Source organism: Carcharhinus amblyrhynchos, chromosome 17 (genome assembly GCF_965287045.1).
Source record: "Carcharhinus amblyrhynchos chromosome 17, sCarAmb.v2.hapA, whole genome shotgun sequence".
NCBI lineage: Eukaryota > Metazoa > Chordata > Chondrichthyes > Carcharhiniformes > Carcharhinidae > Carcharhinus > Carcharhinus amblyrhynchos.
Genome location: NC_137340.1, coordinates 20,724,647 through 20,739,692, shown reverse-complemented (window position 1 = coordinate 20,739,692; position 15,046 = coordinate 20,724,647). Strand labels below are relative to the sequence as shown.

The 15,046-nt window shown below is 43.0% G+C and overlaps 1 protein-coding gene across 3 annotated transcripts in view; it reads left to right on the top strand.

Moving 5' to 3' along the window:
- The window catches only part of LOC145354195 (leucine-rich repeat-containing protein 27-like), an 82,338-nt gene that overhangs the window by 45,900 nt on the left and 21,392 nt on the right, over positions 1–15,046 (top strand). For 2 of the 3 annotated variants that reach the window (XM_080205270.1, XM_080205272.1), the window contains 2 exons: positions 934–1,126; positions 12,789–12,932. In XM_080205270.1, the coding sequence (XP_080061396.1) occupies positions 934–1,126; positions 12,789–12,932 (337 nt within the window). The remainder of the gene's footprint in view (positions 1–933; positions 1,127–12,788; positions 12,933–15,046) is intronic. The other variant, XM_080205271.1, reaches the window with a different exon arrangement.

Here is a 15,046-nt window from a genome sequence, read left to right as displayed (position 1 = left end):
GCTCAACTGACACAAAACACTCATTATAACCAGAGTACTGCATTCTGTTCAGGTTACTGCATTACAGGAAGGATATGATTGCACTGGTGATCTATGAGGATGCTGCCAAAAATGGATAATTTTAGCTGTGGGGTTTTATTTTGGAGCAGTGTATGTGAGATTTTCAGGAGTCTAAATAGAGTGGGTCAGAAGGACCAATTCCCTTTAGCAGGCAGGTTAGTAATCAGGAAGGCACAGATTTAAAGTAATCGGTGCAAGATTAGAGGTGAGTTGAGGAGAAGTTTTACTCCAGAGGGTAATAGGTTCTGGAACTCGTTTCCTGACAGTGTGATAGAAGCCTAAACCTTCGTCACGTTGATCATACATTTGGAGTGCTGTAATTTACAAGGCTACAGGCCCAGAACTGGAAAGTGGGATTAGATTTGATTGCTCTTAGACACAATGGGCCCCAATAGTCTCCTTACAAACCATAAATCTCTATGATTCTATGTGTTTAATTGGAGCCGCAAAATTATGTTGAATAAAATTATAATGCAGGGTGAAACTTTGTTTCACGGCTGAGTGTTAGGAGGTTTGTGAGCATGACTTAGCGTCAATGGTTAACTGAAAAACAACTTGACTCTGTTTATTACGGTTCATGAGGCTCAGTCGCGACTGAAAGTAATGGTTTATTGAGTAAACAATGTAGTCTTGTGTTAGTATATACGTGCATGTATTTACATTTTTGACGCATTCTTTGTAAATGAGCAAGGCTTATGTATTTTTTAAGTAGTAAATTTGATCTCTGAAATATTTCTATAATGATAGTGTGTTCATCGAGTTCCATATGATGTTTTCCTTGTTCCCAAAATTTTAGAATGGTACCCTTTGACATCATACATCATATCAAATGCTGCTACATTTTAGTGACCTGTACTTTGATTCTTTTTTTAGAAATGCCAATAATTGAAAAATTGCAACTGAATGTACGAGCAGAATCCAGTTTAGATTTCTCTGATGAGAAAGAGCGGAAAAGATTCAAATCACTGAAACAGAAACTAATACAAGAGGAGAAAAGAGAAGATTCTTCCCAAACTAAGAAAGTCTGGGGTGCAGGGTTCCTGTCGACCATATCTAACATTCCTAGGTAAATGAAGACATGAATATAACTGTGAATTGCATACTTAGGTACAACTAGTGCTATGAGGCAGTGTGCAGTGATATTCTTTCTCTTTCATGTATAGTGACACGAGTCAACCAATTTCATCCACTGCTTATACAGTAGATGAAATGTTGTGCGCTGGGCTGTTTCTGTAACAAAGATTCCATTTAACAAAGACAGATTATTCGCCTGACACATAAACCACCCCTCCCCCCCACCCCTACCAAGATATCAAAATAAGTGCAATGTGGCAAGTCATCACTTCACTCTCATCAAGTAAGCTGCTAGCTATCAATCCAACATGTGACGGCTCATGCTCGATTTCCTGCTCACTGAGCTAATCATAAGGTTGGTCTTTATAGTCCACTTGATATAATGAAATGTCCAAAAGGCACTTCTTATTGTGCGAATCGACGAGATATTGGAGCCTGGGCTAGGTCAAAGAAGTAGGTTTTAAGGTTAACACTTTAAAAGAAATTTCAGAGCTCCGAACCTCGGCAGCTGAATGCATGACTGCCAATGCTGGAATGATTAAAATTAGGAACTTTGCCAGAATTAAAGGGGTGCAAATATCTTAGGTGGGATTATAGGGTTGAAGGAGATTACAGAGATACGGTGGGACAAGACAGGTGGAAGGATTTAAAGTTTTTTTATCTTTTCATGAGATGTGGGCATCACTGGCAAGGCCAGCTCTGTTTGCCCATCCCAAATTGCCCTTGAGCGCAGTTAAGTGTCAACCACATTACTGTGGATCTGGAGTCACATGTAGGCCAGACCACGCAGATAAGGAGAGAAAATTTCCATCTCTAAAGGACATTAGTGAACTAGGTGAGTTTTTATGACAGTCGATAATAGTTTCCTGATCACTATTACTTTTAATTTTCCAGATTTCAATTTTCCAGATTTTTTTAAATTCAATTTTTAAATTGAACTTAAATTCCACCATCTGCCTGAGTGGGATTGGAGACCCTGTCCCAGCGACTTCTGAATTACTTGGTCAGAAACTTATCTATGTGTTAGATGTATCACCAATGTTATGAACAGTTTGGTTCAGGATCAGGCAGGTACCAGGGAGAAGGATAAAGCTGGTAGCTACAGAACGGAGCTTGTGGTGGGACCAAAGATAATGGCTCCAGATTATTTTGTTGTAGCATCAAGTATTGAATGTCACTTAACTAGCCTTACAATTAGAGACAGATGAGAGGTTGAGAGAGATCTGCATGTTGTGAGGATGATGTGGAGATGCTGGTGTTGGACTGGGGTAAACACTGTAAGAAGTCTCACAACACCAGGTTAAAGTCCAACAGGTTTATTTGGTAGCAAAAGCCACTAGCTTTCGGAGCGCTACCCCTTCGTCAGGTGAGTGGGAGTTCTATTCACAAACAGGGCATATAAAGTCACAAACTCAATTTACAAAATAATGATCGGAATTCGAGTCTTTGTAGATAATCAAGTCTTAAAGGTACAGACAATATGAGAGGAGAGTGTTAAGCACAGGTTAAAGAGATGTGTATTGTCTCCAGATGCCAGCTATTTACATGTGGAAACTGATGCTAGGTTTTTAGATCCCGTTGCCAAGATGCAGAATGTGGATGAGAAATAGGAGGCATCAAAGATAGTTGCTTGACAGTCACCAGAGATAATGGTATAGGAAGAGAAACCATTAGGAACAAACATAGGAACATAGGAATTAGGAGCGAGAGAAGGCAATTCAGCCCTTCAAGCCAGTTCTGCCATTCTACATGATCATGGCTGATCTCCATCTCATCCTAACTCCACTTCTCTGCATTTTCCCCAAAGCTCTTAATCCTGTTTTTGATCAAATATTTATCTATCTCTTTCTTGAGTCCATTTAATTTTGCATCCACTGCACTCTGGGGCAGTGAGATCTATAGATTCACAACCCTCTGTGAAAAATAGCTGCTCCTTATCTCTGTCTTGAACCTCTCCCCTCTTACTCTGCAACTATGATCTCTTGTCCTAGACTGTTCTAGAAGGGGGAACATTTGGTTAACTCTAATTTATCAATCCTTTTGAGTATTTTATAAAGCTCAATCAAAACCCCCGTATTCTTCTGGACTCCAGCAAGTACAAGCCCAAGCTACTCAACCGCTCCTCATACAACAGCTTATTCTCTGATTATGACTGGATTTACTAGCATTGACGCCAGGCGAGTGCAGTTCCACCCAGAGTGCAGTCTGAGTATCTGAGAATAGTCCCTGAGGAGGGTGAACGGTGAACAGTGAACAATACCTGCTAACAAGACAGCCAGGAACAGAATTTAGGTAGTCAGCAGTTTACTGGGAATAGAGTTAAGGAAGCAGGAGGTGTGTGTCAGGGACAAGATGAGCTGTGAGAGGATGTGAGGGGTGACAGGAGAGAAACCAGAGAGAGACAAAAGACCACAACTCAAGCAGTGGGAGGGAGGGGGGGTTAGTGAGGGGAAGTCTTATCGGGTGTTTCATGGTGAGCTCGGGAAAGGGATGAAAGCAGCAGAGGCAATTGTTCAACGTGATAAAGACATTCATGGTTTCAATCAACGCCAAGGCATTGAAATTGAAGACAAGGGTGAGATTGAGTAGATCAGTATCTGCAGAAATGTTGTGGTGAACGGAGGGCCAAAGGCCCCCAACTGAGATTTTAAAATTGCAGTTCTAAGTGAATTGGATCAGTGTTTTTTGCCACCAGGAGTGAATGCTGAATGAAGTTTGGAGGTTGATGGGAAAGGGGATGTGGGTGGAAAGCAATTCATGGGAGTAATCAGAGAAGGCTTTATTTATGATTAATGCTGTGGCAATACTGAGGCCACCTGAGATGTCATGGTCAAAGGAGTGGTCATAAATATTGGTTTGGTTGGAAGGAGTGAATCAGAAGGATAGGATGACAGTATGATGAATTGAGATTGAAATTGAAATCACAGAAGACAGGAAATCACTCATTGAAGAGACTGAGGGTGGAAAAAGCAACAAGGATATCTTGGTGAGAAATTGTTCTGTGAAACTTGGATCGGCGATAGAGAATGAGAAGCTAGAGGGGTGGGACAAAATGAGATATTCATAGGAATAGGAGTAAGGGGACAGACCAAAATGTGACTTGGTGAAAGAAACAACACCAGGGCTAGGCGAATGGTCAAAGGTATAGCTAGCAAGTCGGTTTCATAAGAGGACATTACCCTCAGAACATAAGAAATAGGAGCAGGAGTATGCCATCTAGCCCTTCGAGCCTGCCCCGCCATTCAACAATGTCATGGCTGATCTGAAGTGGATCAGTTCCACTGTCCCGCTTTCTCCCCATAACCCAAAATTCCCCTGTCTATTAAAAACCTTTCTACCCGTGACTTCAATATATTTAGCGAGGTAGCCTCCACCACTTCAACGGACAGAGAATTCCAGAGATTCACTGCCCTTTGAGTGAAGAAGTTCCTCCTCAACTCTGATCTAAACTGCCCCCCTCTTATCTTGAGGCTGTGCCCTCTAGTTCTGCTATCCTTTCTAAGGAAGAATCTCTCTACCTCTACCCTATCCATCCCCTTTATTGTCTTATACGTCTCTATAAGATCCCCCCTCATCCTTCTAAACTCCAACGAGTACAGACCTAGTCTATTTAGTCTCTGTGCATAGTCCAACCCCCTCATCTCCGGTATCAGCCTAGTGAACCTCCTCTGCACTCCCTCCAAGGCCAGTATATCCTTCCGCAAGTGCGGCGACCAAAACTGCACACAGTACTCCAGCTGCGACCTCACCTGCGACCTGTACAGTTGCAGCAAGACCTCCCTACCTTTATATTCTATCCCCCTTGCTATAAAGGCCAACATTCCATTCACCTTCTTGATCACCTGCTGCACCTGCAGACTGGGTTTTTGCAACTCATGCACAAGGACCCCCCAGGTTCCTGTGCACCGTAGCATGCTGCAGCTTTTTGCCTTTTAAATAATAATCCCTCCTACTATTATTTCTGCCAAAGTGGATAACCTCACACTTGCTAACATTATACTCCATCTGCCAGGTCCTCGCCCACTCGCTCAGCCTATCCAGATCTCTCTGCAGACTTTCCACAGCCTCCACGCAATTTGCTTTACCACTCATCTTCGTGTCATCGGCAAATTTCGTCACCCTACACTCAGCCCCCTCCTCTAGATCATCTATATAAATGGTAAATAGTTGAGGCCCTAGCACTGATCCCTGCGGCACTCCACTAGTCACCAACCACCAACCAGAATAGCACCCATTGATACCAACTGTCTGCTTCCTATTAGACAGCCAATCCTCTATCCACGCTAACACCTTACCCCCAGCTCCATGCACCCTAACCTTCTGTAGCAACCTTTTATGAGGCACCTTATCAAACATCTTTTGGAAATCTAAAAACACCACATCCACCGGTTCCCCTCTGTCTACCGCACTAGTCACATCCTCATAGAAATCCAATAAATTTGTCAAACACGACTTCCCCTTAATGAATCCATGCTGCGTCTGCTCGATCAAACCATTCTTTTCTAGATTTCTATTAAAGCCATGATATTGGTGCAGTCATTGCAATGAATTTATGTTTGGCTGGAGCCTTCTTTATAAGCAAGTATACAATCCGGAGGGAAACCGGGAAAGGGGTGGTGATAGCTGATTCACTGGCAGAGTCCACAGGGTCATCAAGCGGGGTGGGGGTGTGTGATTGAGGATTGAGAAGGGGAGGATATTGGCAAGATTAGCTCTCGCAGCCCGGAAGATTGAGAGAGTCAGATGGGGCAGTTATAGTTGTTGCTTGTAAGGAGGCAGCAACAAATGCCTCATTGGGCCTTTTGGATGATTCTAAGAGATGTACAAAGGAAAGCTGTAGACGGAGTCAAGCCTAGAATGGTAGTGGAAGAATAGGAAGGTCAAGAAGCACTTAAGGATTGGATTGGGATTTTGGAGGGCAGAGTACCCAAAAACAGAGAAATGAATAGAAACGTGACAGAAACGAGGGTCCCGATTCTCCCATCACAATGCACACATTTTTTGGCATGACAGGTTGGGAGATGCGCATGTTGGCCAGTTCACAGGAATATATGTGCGTCTTCCATCGCCGGAGAGCAAGCACAGTCAAGACCACACTGAAAACTGGCGGGAAAACCAGAAAAGTCATTTAAATCTGTTTTTAATGTAATCTAAATGTCATTATCGGGCCTGGGACTGAATTCTCCAGACCCGATAGCATCTCCCACCCGCCAGGAGTATTTCACTCCGCTGGGGTTCAGAGTAGCTTCCCACATTCGGGGAACTAGTGAGAGGCCCCAATGGAGTGAAGGGGGGGCAATCAGGCCCCCCCCCATAAGACGGGCGGTGGGGGTGTTGGTGCCCTCTGGGCATGAGCACCCTGGCAGTGCCAGCCTGTGCCCAAGGAGCAAAGTGCCCATGCCCAGGGGCACTTCGGCATTGCCCACCGGGCATGGCAGTGCCAAGGGGGCAGGGCCTATTGTGGGCAGGGCCTAGGGGCGATCGATGGGTTTGGGGGAGTCCCACTGCCGATAGAGAAGTTGGAAATCGCCATATGACCCAGGACTGGCAGGAAATGTACTTTGGCCCAGTAGAGTGAATCTCTGGTGAGGAGCCAGACTGTAGCTGACGCTGAGAAATTGGTAGATTAAACATAGGCTTAGTAAGCAACAACAGTCATGTGGAGAGAGCTGTAAACTGATAAACTTTACTTTCAAATTTAAGCAACAGCAACAGATCAGAGACTGAGCAGCTAAATCATGGGATGTGATCTGATGCAAACAAGTCGTAGTCTTGAAGTTCCACAGAAGTCTGGAAGTTTGGAAGCCAAATTTGAGCAAAGACCCAGCGGAAGGTGGAGAGCAGACATTTTCAGGGGATGGGCAATGGGAGTTTAAGCTCAGAGCTAAACATGGATTTATGGCTAAAATCCACCCACATTAGAGTGAGGTGAACTTGAACAGAGAAGAAAGTGGGCAAGAATAGAGGTGCTCAGTGAGAACCAGCTTCAGGAGCTGATCACCCAGGAACCATCTTGAAAGCCATTAATCTAGTGACAGCTTACAAATTGACAAAACAAACATAATATGCAAACCTGAGGCCTTAAACCATATAGCCAGGATTTTTCTGTACTCATAATGCAGGCTGTTAGTGCTCACTATTATCACTGGATAAAACTGAAAGAAGCTTCTTCTGCCGACTCATGTGCATTCCAGTGCAAAAAATCTGCCAGTAATACCCTACTGCCCCACAGGTTGTGCTGTTGCAGTTTTAAAAGTTTATTTATTAGTGTCGCTAGTAGGCTTACATTAACGTTGCAGTGAAGTTACTGTGAAAATCCCTGAGTCATCACACTCCAGTGCCTGTTCAGGCTCACTGAGGGAGAATTTAGCATGGGCAATGCACCAAACCAGCATGTCTTTCAGACTGTGGGAGGAAATTTTAGCAATTGGAGGAAAGCCACGCAAACATAGGGAAAAAGTGCAGACTCTGCACAGTGACCCCAGCTGGGAATCGAACCCAGGTCCCTGGTGCTGTGAGGCAGCAGTGCTAATTACTGTGCCACCGTGCCACCCATTTATTTTCTGATCGAATCTGCAGAGATCACTGGTATGGCAAGAACTTAGCTAATTACCCACTATCCTAACTTGTAAAATGGCTGCAAACGTTATGGGACTTGTTCAATCAAGAATAACTAATTGTTAGCAGCATGGTCTGTGACAACTACAGCTAAACAACCTATCTACTCCTGAAAAATTAATTTGATAAATGTGGAGTCTCATCCCTTCAATTGAAATTTAATGTTTCAGAATTTTACCACAATAACCTTTTTGTCACCTTTTTGTTTTGCTCAATCAGCATACATCCCAATTGTTCTTTTGCTTCCTGTGCAATGATTGAAATATACTTTATAATTCCAAGTTTTTTTCTTACTTCTTTCTCACCAAAGATGTTTCAGTCTGATTGAAGAATGTTGCTTGTCCAGCTCACAGACACGACAGATCCTCTGTAGGGTGTTAAATTCAAAGATGCCAGATGATAGAAATCTCAGCTGACAAGCACGTTTGAACTCTGTGTTGCACAGAGATGAATGACAAAAGCTGTTCCTTCACCATTCGCAGCAAAATCCAAGGCAATGTTATAGTTTTTAATTCCAGAATAAAATGCAGCAGCCAGTGCACTGAGAAGTCGGCCTCTGATTGGACAAGCTGGAAATAGTGGCAAAGCCAATATTTAAAGTCCCAGGCAAAGCCAAGAGTAAAGTCAATCAGAATGTGAAGCAAGGCAGGCCATGGCCAGGGGAAAGGAGGGGAACAGCAATAGAGAGCAGGAGAGAGAGGTGTGTGTGTGTGTGTGTGTGTGTGTGTGTGTGGTGCTAGAGAAAGGTGAGAGTGTGCTAGAGAGAGAAAGGTGAGAGTGTGCTAGAGAGAAAGAAAGGTGAGAGTGCGAGAGAGAAAGGTGGGAATGTTTGAGAGAGAGAAAGGTGAGAGTGTGTTTGAGAGAGAGAGAAAGGTGAGAGTGTCTGAGAGAGAGAAAAGTGCATCTATGTGAGAGAGAAAAGTGAGAGTGTGTATATGAGAGAGAGGTGATAATGTGTGTAAGAGAAAGCTGAGTGTGTTTGAGAGTGAAAGGTGAGAGTGTATCTCAGAGAGAGAAAAGTGAGAGTGTGTTTGAGAGAGAAAGGTGAGAGTGTGAGAGGGAAAGCAAGGTGTGGGTGTGAGAGGGAAAGCAAGGTGTGGGTGTGAGAGGGAAAGAAAGGTGTGGGTGTGTGAGAGAGAAAGGTGAGAGGGAGAAAGCTAAGAGTGTGTTTGAGAGAGAAAGGTGAGAGTGTGAGAGAGAAAAAGGTGAGTGTGTGAGAAAGAGAGAGGTGAGAGTGTGTATATGAAAGCGAGGTGATAGTGTGTATAAGAGAGAAAGCTGAGAGTATGTTTGAGAGAGAAAGGTGAGAACAGAGTGTGAGAGAGAAAGCTGAGAGTGTGTGTCAGAGAGAGAAAAGTGAGAGTGTGTTTGAGAGAGAAAGGTGAGAGTGTGAGAGGGAAAGAAAGGTGCAGGTGTGTGAGAGAGGGAAAGAAAGGTGCAGGTGTGTGAGAGAGGGAAAGAAAGGTGCAGGTGTGTGAGAGAGAAAGGTCTGAGAGAGAAAGGTGAGAGGGAGAAAGCTAAGAGTGTGTTTGAGAGAGAAAGGTGAGAGTGTTTGAGAGAGAAAAAGGTGAGAGTGTGAGAGAGAGAGAAAAAGGTGAGAGTGTGTGTGAGAGAAAAAGGTGAGAGTGTGTGTGAGAGAAAAAGGTGAGAGTGTGTGTGAGAGAAAAAGGTGAGTGTGTGTGAGAGAGAAAGGTGAGTGTGTGAGAGAGAAAGGTGAGAGTGTGTGTGAGAGAGAAAGCGAGAGTGTGTGTGAGAGAAAGGTGAGAGTATGTGTGAGAAAGGTGAGAGTGTGTGAGAGAGAAAGCTGAGAGTGTGTGTGAGAGAGAAAGTGAGAGTGTGTGTGAGAGAGAAAGCTGAGAGTGTGTGAGAGAGAAAGTGAGAGTGTGTGTGAGAGAGAAAGTGAGAGTGTGTGAGAGAGAGAAAGTGAGAGTGTGTGAGAGAGAAAGTGAGAGTGTGTGTGAGAGAGAAAGTGAGAGTGTGTGTGAGAGAGAAAGTGAGAGTGTGTGTGAGAGAGAAAGTGAGAGTGTGTGAGAGAGAAAGTGAGAGTGTGTGTGAGAGAGAAAGTGAGAGTGTGTGTGAGAGAGAAAGTGAGAGTGTGTGTGAGAGAGTAAGTGAGAGTGTGTGTGAGAGAAAGGTGAGAGTGTGTGTGAGAGAAAGGTGAGAGTGTGTGTGAGAGAGAAAGGTGAGAGTGTGTGTGAGAGAGAAAGGTGAGAGTGTGTGTGAGAGAGAAAGGTGAGAGTGTGTGTGAGAGAGAAAGGTGAGAGTGTGTGTGAGAGAGAAAGGTGAGAGTGTGTGTGAGAGAGAAAGGTGAGAGTGTGTGTGAGAGAGAAAGGTGAGTGTGTGTGAGAGAGAAAGGTGAGAGTGTGTGTGAGAGAGAAAGGTGAGAGTGTGTGTGAGAGAGAAAGGTGAGAGTGTGTGTGAGAGAAGGTGAGAGTGTGTGTGAGAGAGAAAGGTGAGAGTGTGTGTGAGAGAGAAAGGTGAGAGTGTGTGTGTGAGAGAAAGTGAGAGTGTGTGTGTGAGAGGAAGTGAGAGTGTGTGGAGTGTGTGTGAGAGAGAAAGTGAGAGTGTGTGTGAGAGAGAAAGTGAGAGTGTGTGTGAGAGAGAAAGTGAGAGTGTGTGTGAGAGAGAAAGTGAGAGTGTGTGTGAGAGAGAGAAAGTGAGAGTGTGTGTGAGAGAGAAAGTGAGAGTGTGTGTGAGAGAGAAAGTGAGAGTGTGTGTGAGAGAGAAAGTGAGAGTGTGTGTGAGAGAGAAAGTGAGAGTGTGTGTGAGAGAGAGAAAGTGAGAGTGTGTGTGAGAGAGAAAGTGAGAGTGTGTGTGAGAGAGAAAGTGAGAGTGTGTGTGAGAGAGAAAGTGAGTGTGTGTGAGAAAGGTGAGAGTGTGTGTGTGTGAGAGAAAGGTGAGAGTGTGTGTGAGAGAGAAAGTGAGAGTGTGTGTGAGAGAAAGGTGAGAGTATGTGTGAGAGAAAGAAAGATGAGTGAGAGAGAAAGGTGAGTGTATGTGTGAAAGAGAGAAAGGTGAATGTATGTGAGAGAAATATGAGAGAGAGAAAGGTGAGAGTGTGTGAGAGAGAAAGATGAGAGTGTGTGTGAGGGAGATTTTCTGAGAGAGAGAAAGGTGAGTGTTTGCGTGTGTATGTTTGAGAGAAAGAGATGAATGTATATGTGTGAGGGAGATGGGAGTGCAATTGTGTGTAACAGGGAGGGAGAGGTGTGAGAGAGGGGGAGAGATGAGTGTGTGTGTGAGAGAGGGAGAGGTGAGAATGTGAATGTATTTGTGTGCTTGTACGAGAGAGTTAGAAGTATGTGTGTGTGTGTTTGTGTATGTGAGAGACAGAAAAAAGGTGGCAGTGCGAGTGTGTGAAAGAGAGGGAGAGGTGTGAGTCTGCATGTGTGTGTTTGTGTGAGAGAAGTGAGAGTTTGAGAGTGTGTCTGAGAGAGGTGGGTGTGTGACTGTATGGGCGGAATTTTACCGGCACGTCTACCCAAGTTTTGCACGATCCCACCCAAGGCCAATGGAGAATGCCGTTCTCCGAGCCGAGCCCACCCCGGAATCAGGGCTGGCATGCCAGTAAAATTCCGGCCTATGTGTGAGGGAGTGAGGTGAGAGTGTGTTTGAGAGGGGGAGGTGAAAATGTTTCTCTGGGTTTCTGCAGTACTCTTGGGAGGTCAAAAGAGTTCAGTGGCTGCGAAAGTTTGGGAATCCCCAGTCCTATATAAAGTAATTTTCTTAGGTAAACAGTAATTTTATTGAAACCAAGCCATTTTTTAGCATTTAATATTATTTAGTAGCTATTGTTTTAGCATTTAATATTATGTGACGTAGAAAAATGAAAGTTCCTACTCACAGTGACACCTACAGGCACATAAGGTATTGCAGGTAAATGCTTTGACTTAGTTTTCATTTAACTAGTAGAAGTGGAAGCTTTCAATGCATTTTGAAATTGACTATTTGAAGTTGAGGTGTTAATATATACCAAATAACTAGAAATTCTTAAGACATCTGATATTGTGAAATATTTCTGCAAGTGGCAAATAGAAGTAAATAATCCTCAGAGCATAACTTTTTATCAACTTTATTTTGTCTCCTCAATATACCCTCTGACTTCCTTGTCAATCAAGAATCTAACTCAGCCATTAAAATATTCAATTAATATATTACTTAATGAAAATGAACAACACGTGTTAGAACAAACAGTCCCTTCTGCACCTTAATGACTATCACTCTAATTGACCTGTGCATTAGTTACCAAGGAAGAGCATTAAAATGAGTAATATTTAGAAAGATTGTTGGGTATATTACCAGAGAGGAAAAGGTGTGAGGAATACTGTGTTTGGGATGGATAGCTAAGTTTGAGACCTATTAAAAGGTTGGAATTTAACGATCTAGAGGCCTTTACAAGTTCTTTAAATGGCTAAATATCATTCATCACTTACTCATGGTCACAATTATACAATTTTTCAGTTAAATGTTTTTTAATGCTTCCAGCACCACCCTATCTATGTACACTAAAATCTGTATAGCAGTGTCACACTTGCTCATCAATTCCAGGATCTCACTTAAAAAAAAGAACAGATTTTCAGGAGCAATTAACACTCAGTCAGGATAAGGAAAGCCAGGTTGCAAGATTTGATGGCCCCAGTAGCAGAGTAACAGCTACCTCGCAGACAAATCAAATGTTCAACAAATCTAGGAATGTTGTTCGTTCCCCCTGCTCCAACTGAGTGTCCTTTGCTGAAAGGTGTAGAATGGGATCCTCTGGTGTGGGCTGGGATTCTCTAGGTGGTGCTTTCTTTAGGGAAAGTATATTGCAATGGTCCTGCAAATCTGTGCGGATGTGCAGCCACACCGCAGGTTGAAGGATACTGCGCAGGACATGTTCTGGCGTAAATAACATGAGCGCAGCTGTAGAAATGAATTTAGTGGAACCGTGCAGTAAAATAAAACTGATTCACATATAGTAACCACATTTTAAAGTGAACTTTGGTATTAGTTTTCTGTTCCGATGTAAACATCGAGTCTTCAATTATGTATTTCAGGGAGAAAACTCCTAATCTAAATGTGTTATTTCCTGAGTTGACAACATATGATGCCTCTAATTACACAAAGAGAAAGCATGAACTTAGATTAGCTGCACTTAAAGAGCACAAAGAAAAGCAAGCATTTATTGAACAAAGGATGAAGTGAGTACTGTATTTGTTTGCCCTCCTGTTCATGAAATTGTGTGCATTTCACTCGAAAAGTGACTCGCTTCACTTTAATTAGGCTTACTTAATTTTCATTAAAGGTTCTGTGCAGTGAGGACTAGCTGTAGCACAGCAGCCTTGACAAAGTTCCCCCTTTTAGGGAAGTTGTCATTTATCTACTAGTTACTTAAAATGTTGTTTATGCTTTCAAAGTGCATTAAAACTTTGAATTAAAATAATTTTTAGTTGTGACTTATTTATAAGGGTAATTTGATGTTTTTGAATCATATATGGTTCACTACCTACTTAATAAGATATAAGTTTATTTTCTGTCCAACTAATGGTTGCTATTTTCTAATTAGTTCATATCCTTCATACGTTGTCATGAAAATTTTAACATTTGGCTCAATAGATACACTAATTTATGGCTTAGAAATTGAATTTTGCTGAAGTTCAAGCTTTGACATTTTCTTCAAATATTACGTTGACCTTTATGTTTTATGTGGATGTAGTTAGGTAAAAAGTCTTGACAACACCAGGTTTAAGTCCAACCGATTTATTTGATAGTAAACTCACTAGCATTCGGGGTTACCCCCTTCATCAGGTGAATGGAGAGTTCTGGCCTCAGACAGAGCATGTAAAGCACAGACAGCTTTACTGTGTTTACCCCAGTCCAACACCGGCATATCCACATCACGATGTAGTTAGGTGCATTGGCCATGCTAAATTCTCCCTCAGTGTACCCAAACAGGCGCTGGAGTGTAGTGACTGGGGGAGTTTCATAGTAACTTCATTGCAGTGTTAATGTGAACCTACTTGTAACTAATAATAAATAAGCTTAAACCTTAAAAATTATCATGACGCACTGCACTGGTTTAATGGACTGAACATCCAGCTTCACAATGCACTGAAAACTTCAGGACTGTGCTTGTGATTAACCAAAATTCTGCAGTGGTTGATCCAGGTTAATCGCAATTTTGTTCGGCACTAACAAGAAAAATAATGCCCAAATCCTTCTCAAAAGAGGCACAAGCAAGCCAGTGTCTTCTGCTAAGGGATATGTGATCACACCGACCAATTAGAGTGGAGTGGTTGGACCTAAACGCACTCAAATTTCTCCATGAAGCGACATGAAAAGTGTGCAAGTTTGGCAAAACTTGGGCAAAAGTTAAGAGTGTTGTTGATTGGGGAGAAGATGAAGTTGATAAAACAAGTGGAAAACTGTGGTGTAAAGCAGGCAACAGAGATCAATAAAGTGGAGTGGAGGATTATATTGGATCAGTCATGATCTCATTAAATGGACAGATTCAGTGGACGGATTGGCTTATTTCCTGTCCTGCATCTTAAGGTCTTATGGTCCTGTCCAATCCTAGAGGAGTCACCGTGGTGACAAAGTTGCAACACATGGCATTCACCTGGAATAACAGATTGCTGGACTGATCCAAGAAAAGGCAAAACATCATCTTCTGCTTGTAAGATGTGAGGGTGCTGTTGACATGATAAACAATTGGCTTCAAAATGGTCTGGTTCCTGTCTTTTGATCTAGTATAGACAGACATGCACTTTTAACAGGGATGCAAGCAGACCATTTTAACATCTTTTGTTCTTTGATATTTAAGGGAGATGCATGAAATATGGAAAGCGAAGCAAATAATGTATCACTCTATGGTCTGTGCTAACATGGACAGCACACGTGCACAGACCACAATCCCATCCCGACTCTATCCCAATAACCCCACATATCTACTCTGCTAGTCTGCCTGATGCTAAGGAGCAATTTTCCATGGCCAATCAACTTAACCAGCACATCTTTGGAATGTTGGAGGAAACCGGAGGAAGCCCACGCAGACACAAGGAGAACATGCAAATTCCACACAGTCAGTCACCCGAGGCCAGAATTCAGCCGGGATCCTTGGCACTGTAAAGCAGCAGCGCTAACCAGTATTCTGTTATGAAAAGCTCCGATTTTTCTCATTTTCTGGTGAAGGCCGAAAAAGAGAATGTTTATGGGACTTACGCAGGTGAAGATTAGCCGTGGATGCTAAATACGCTAGCACTGACCCCACTGAAGGCCTGTATGTTGATAAGCATTTTCCAATGCTTGACAGAAG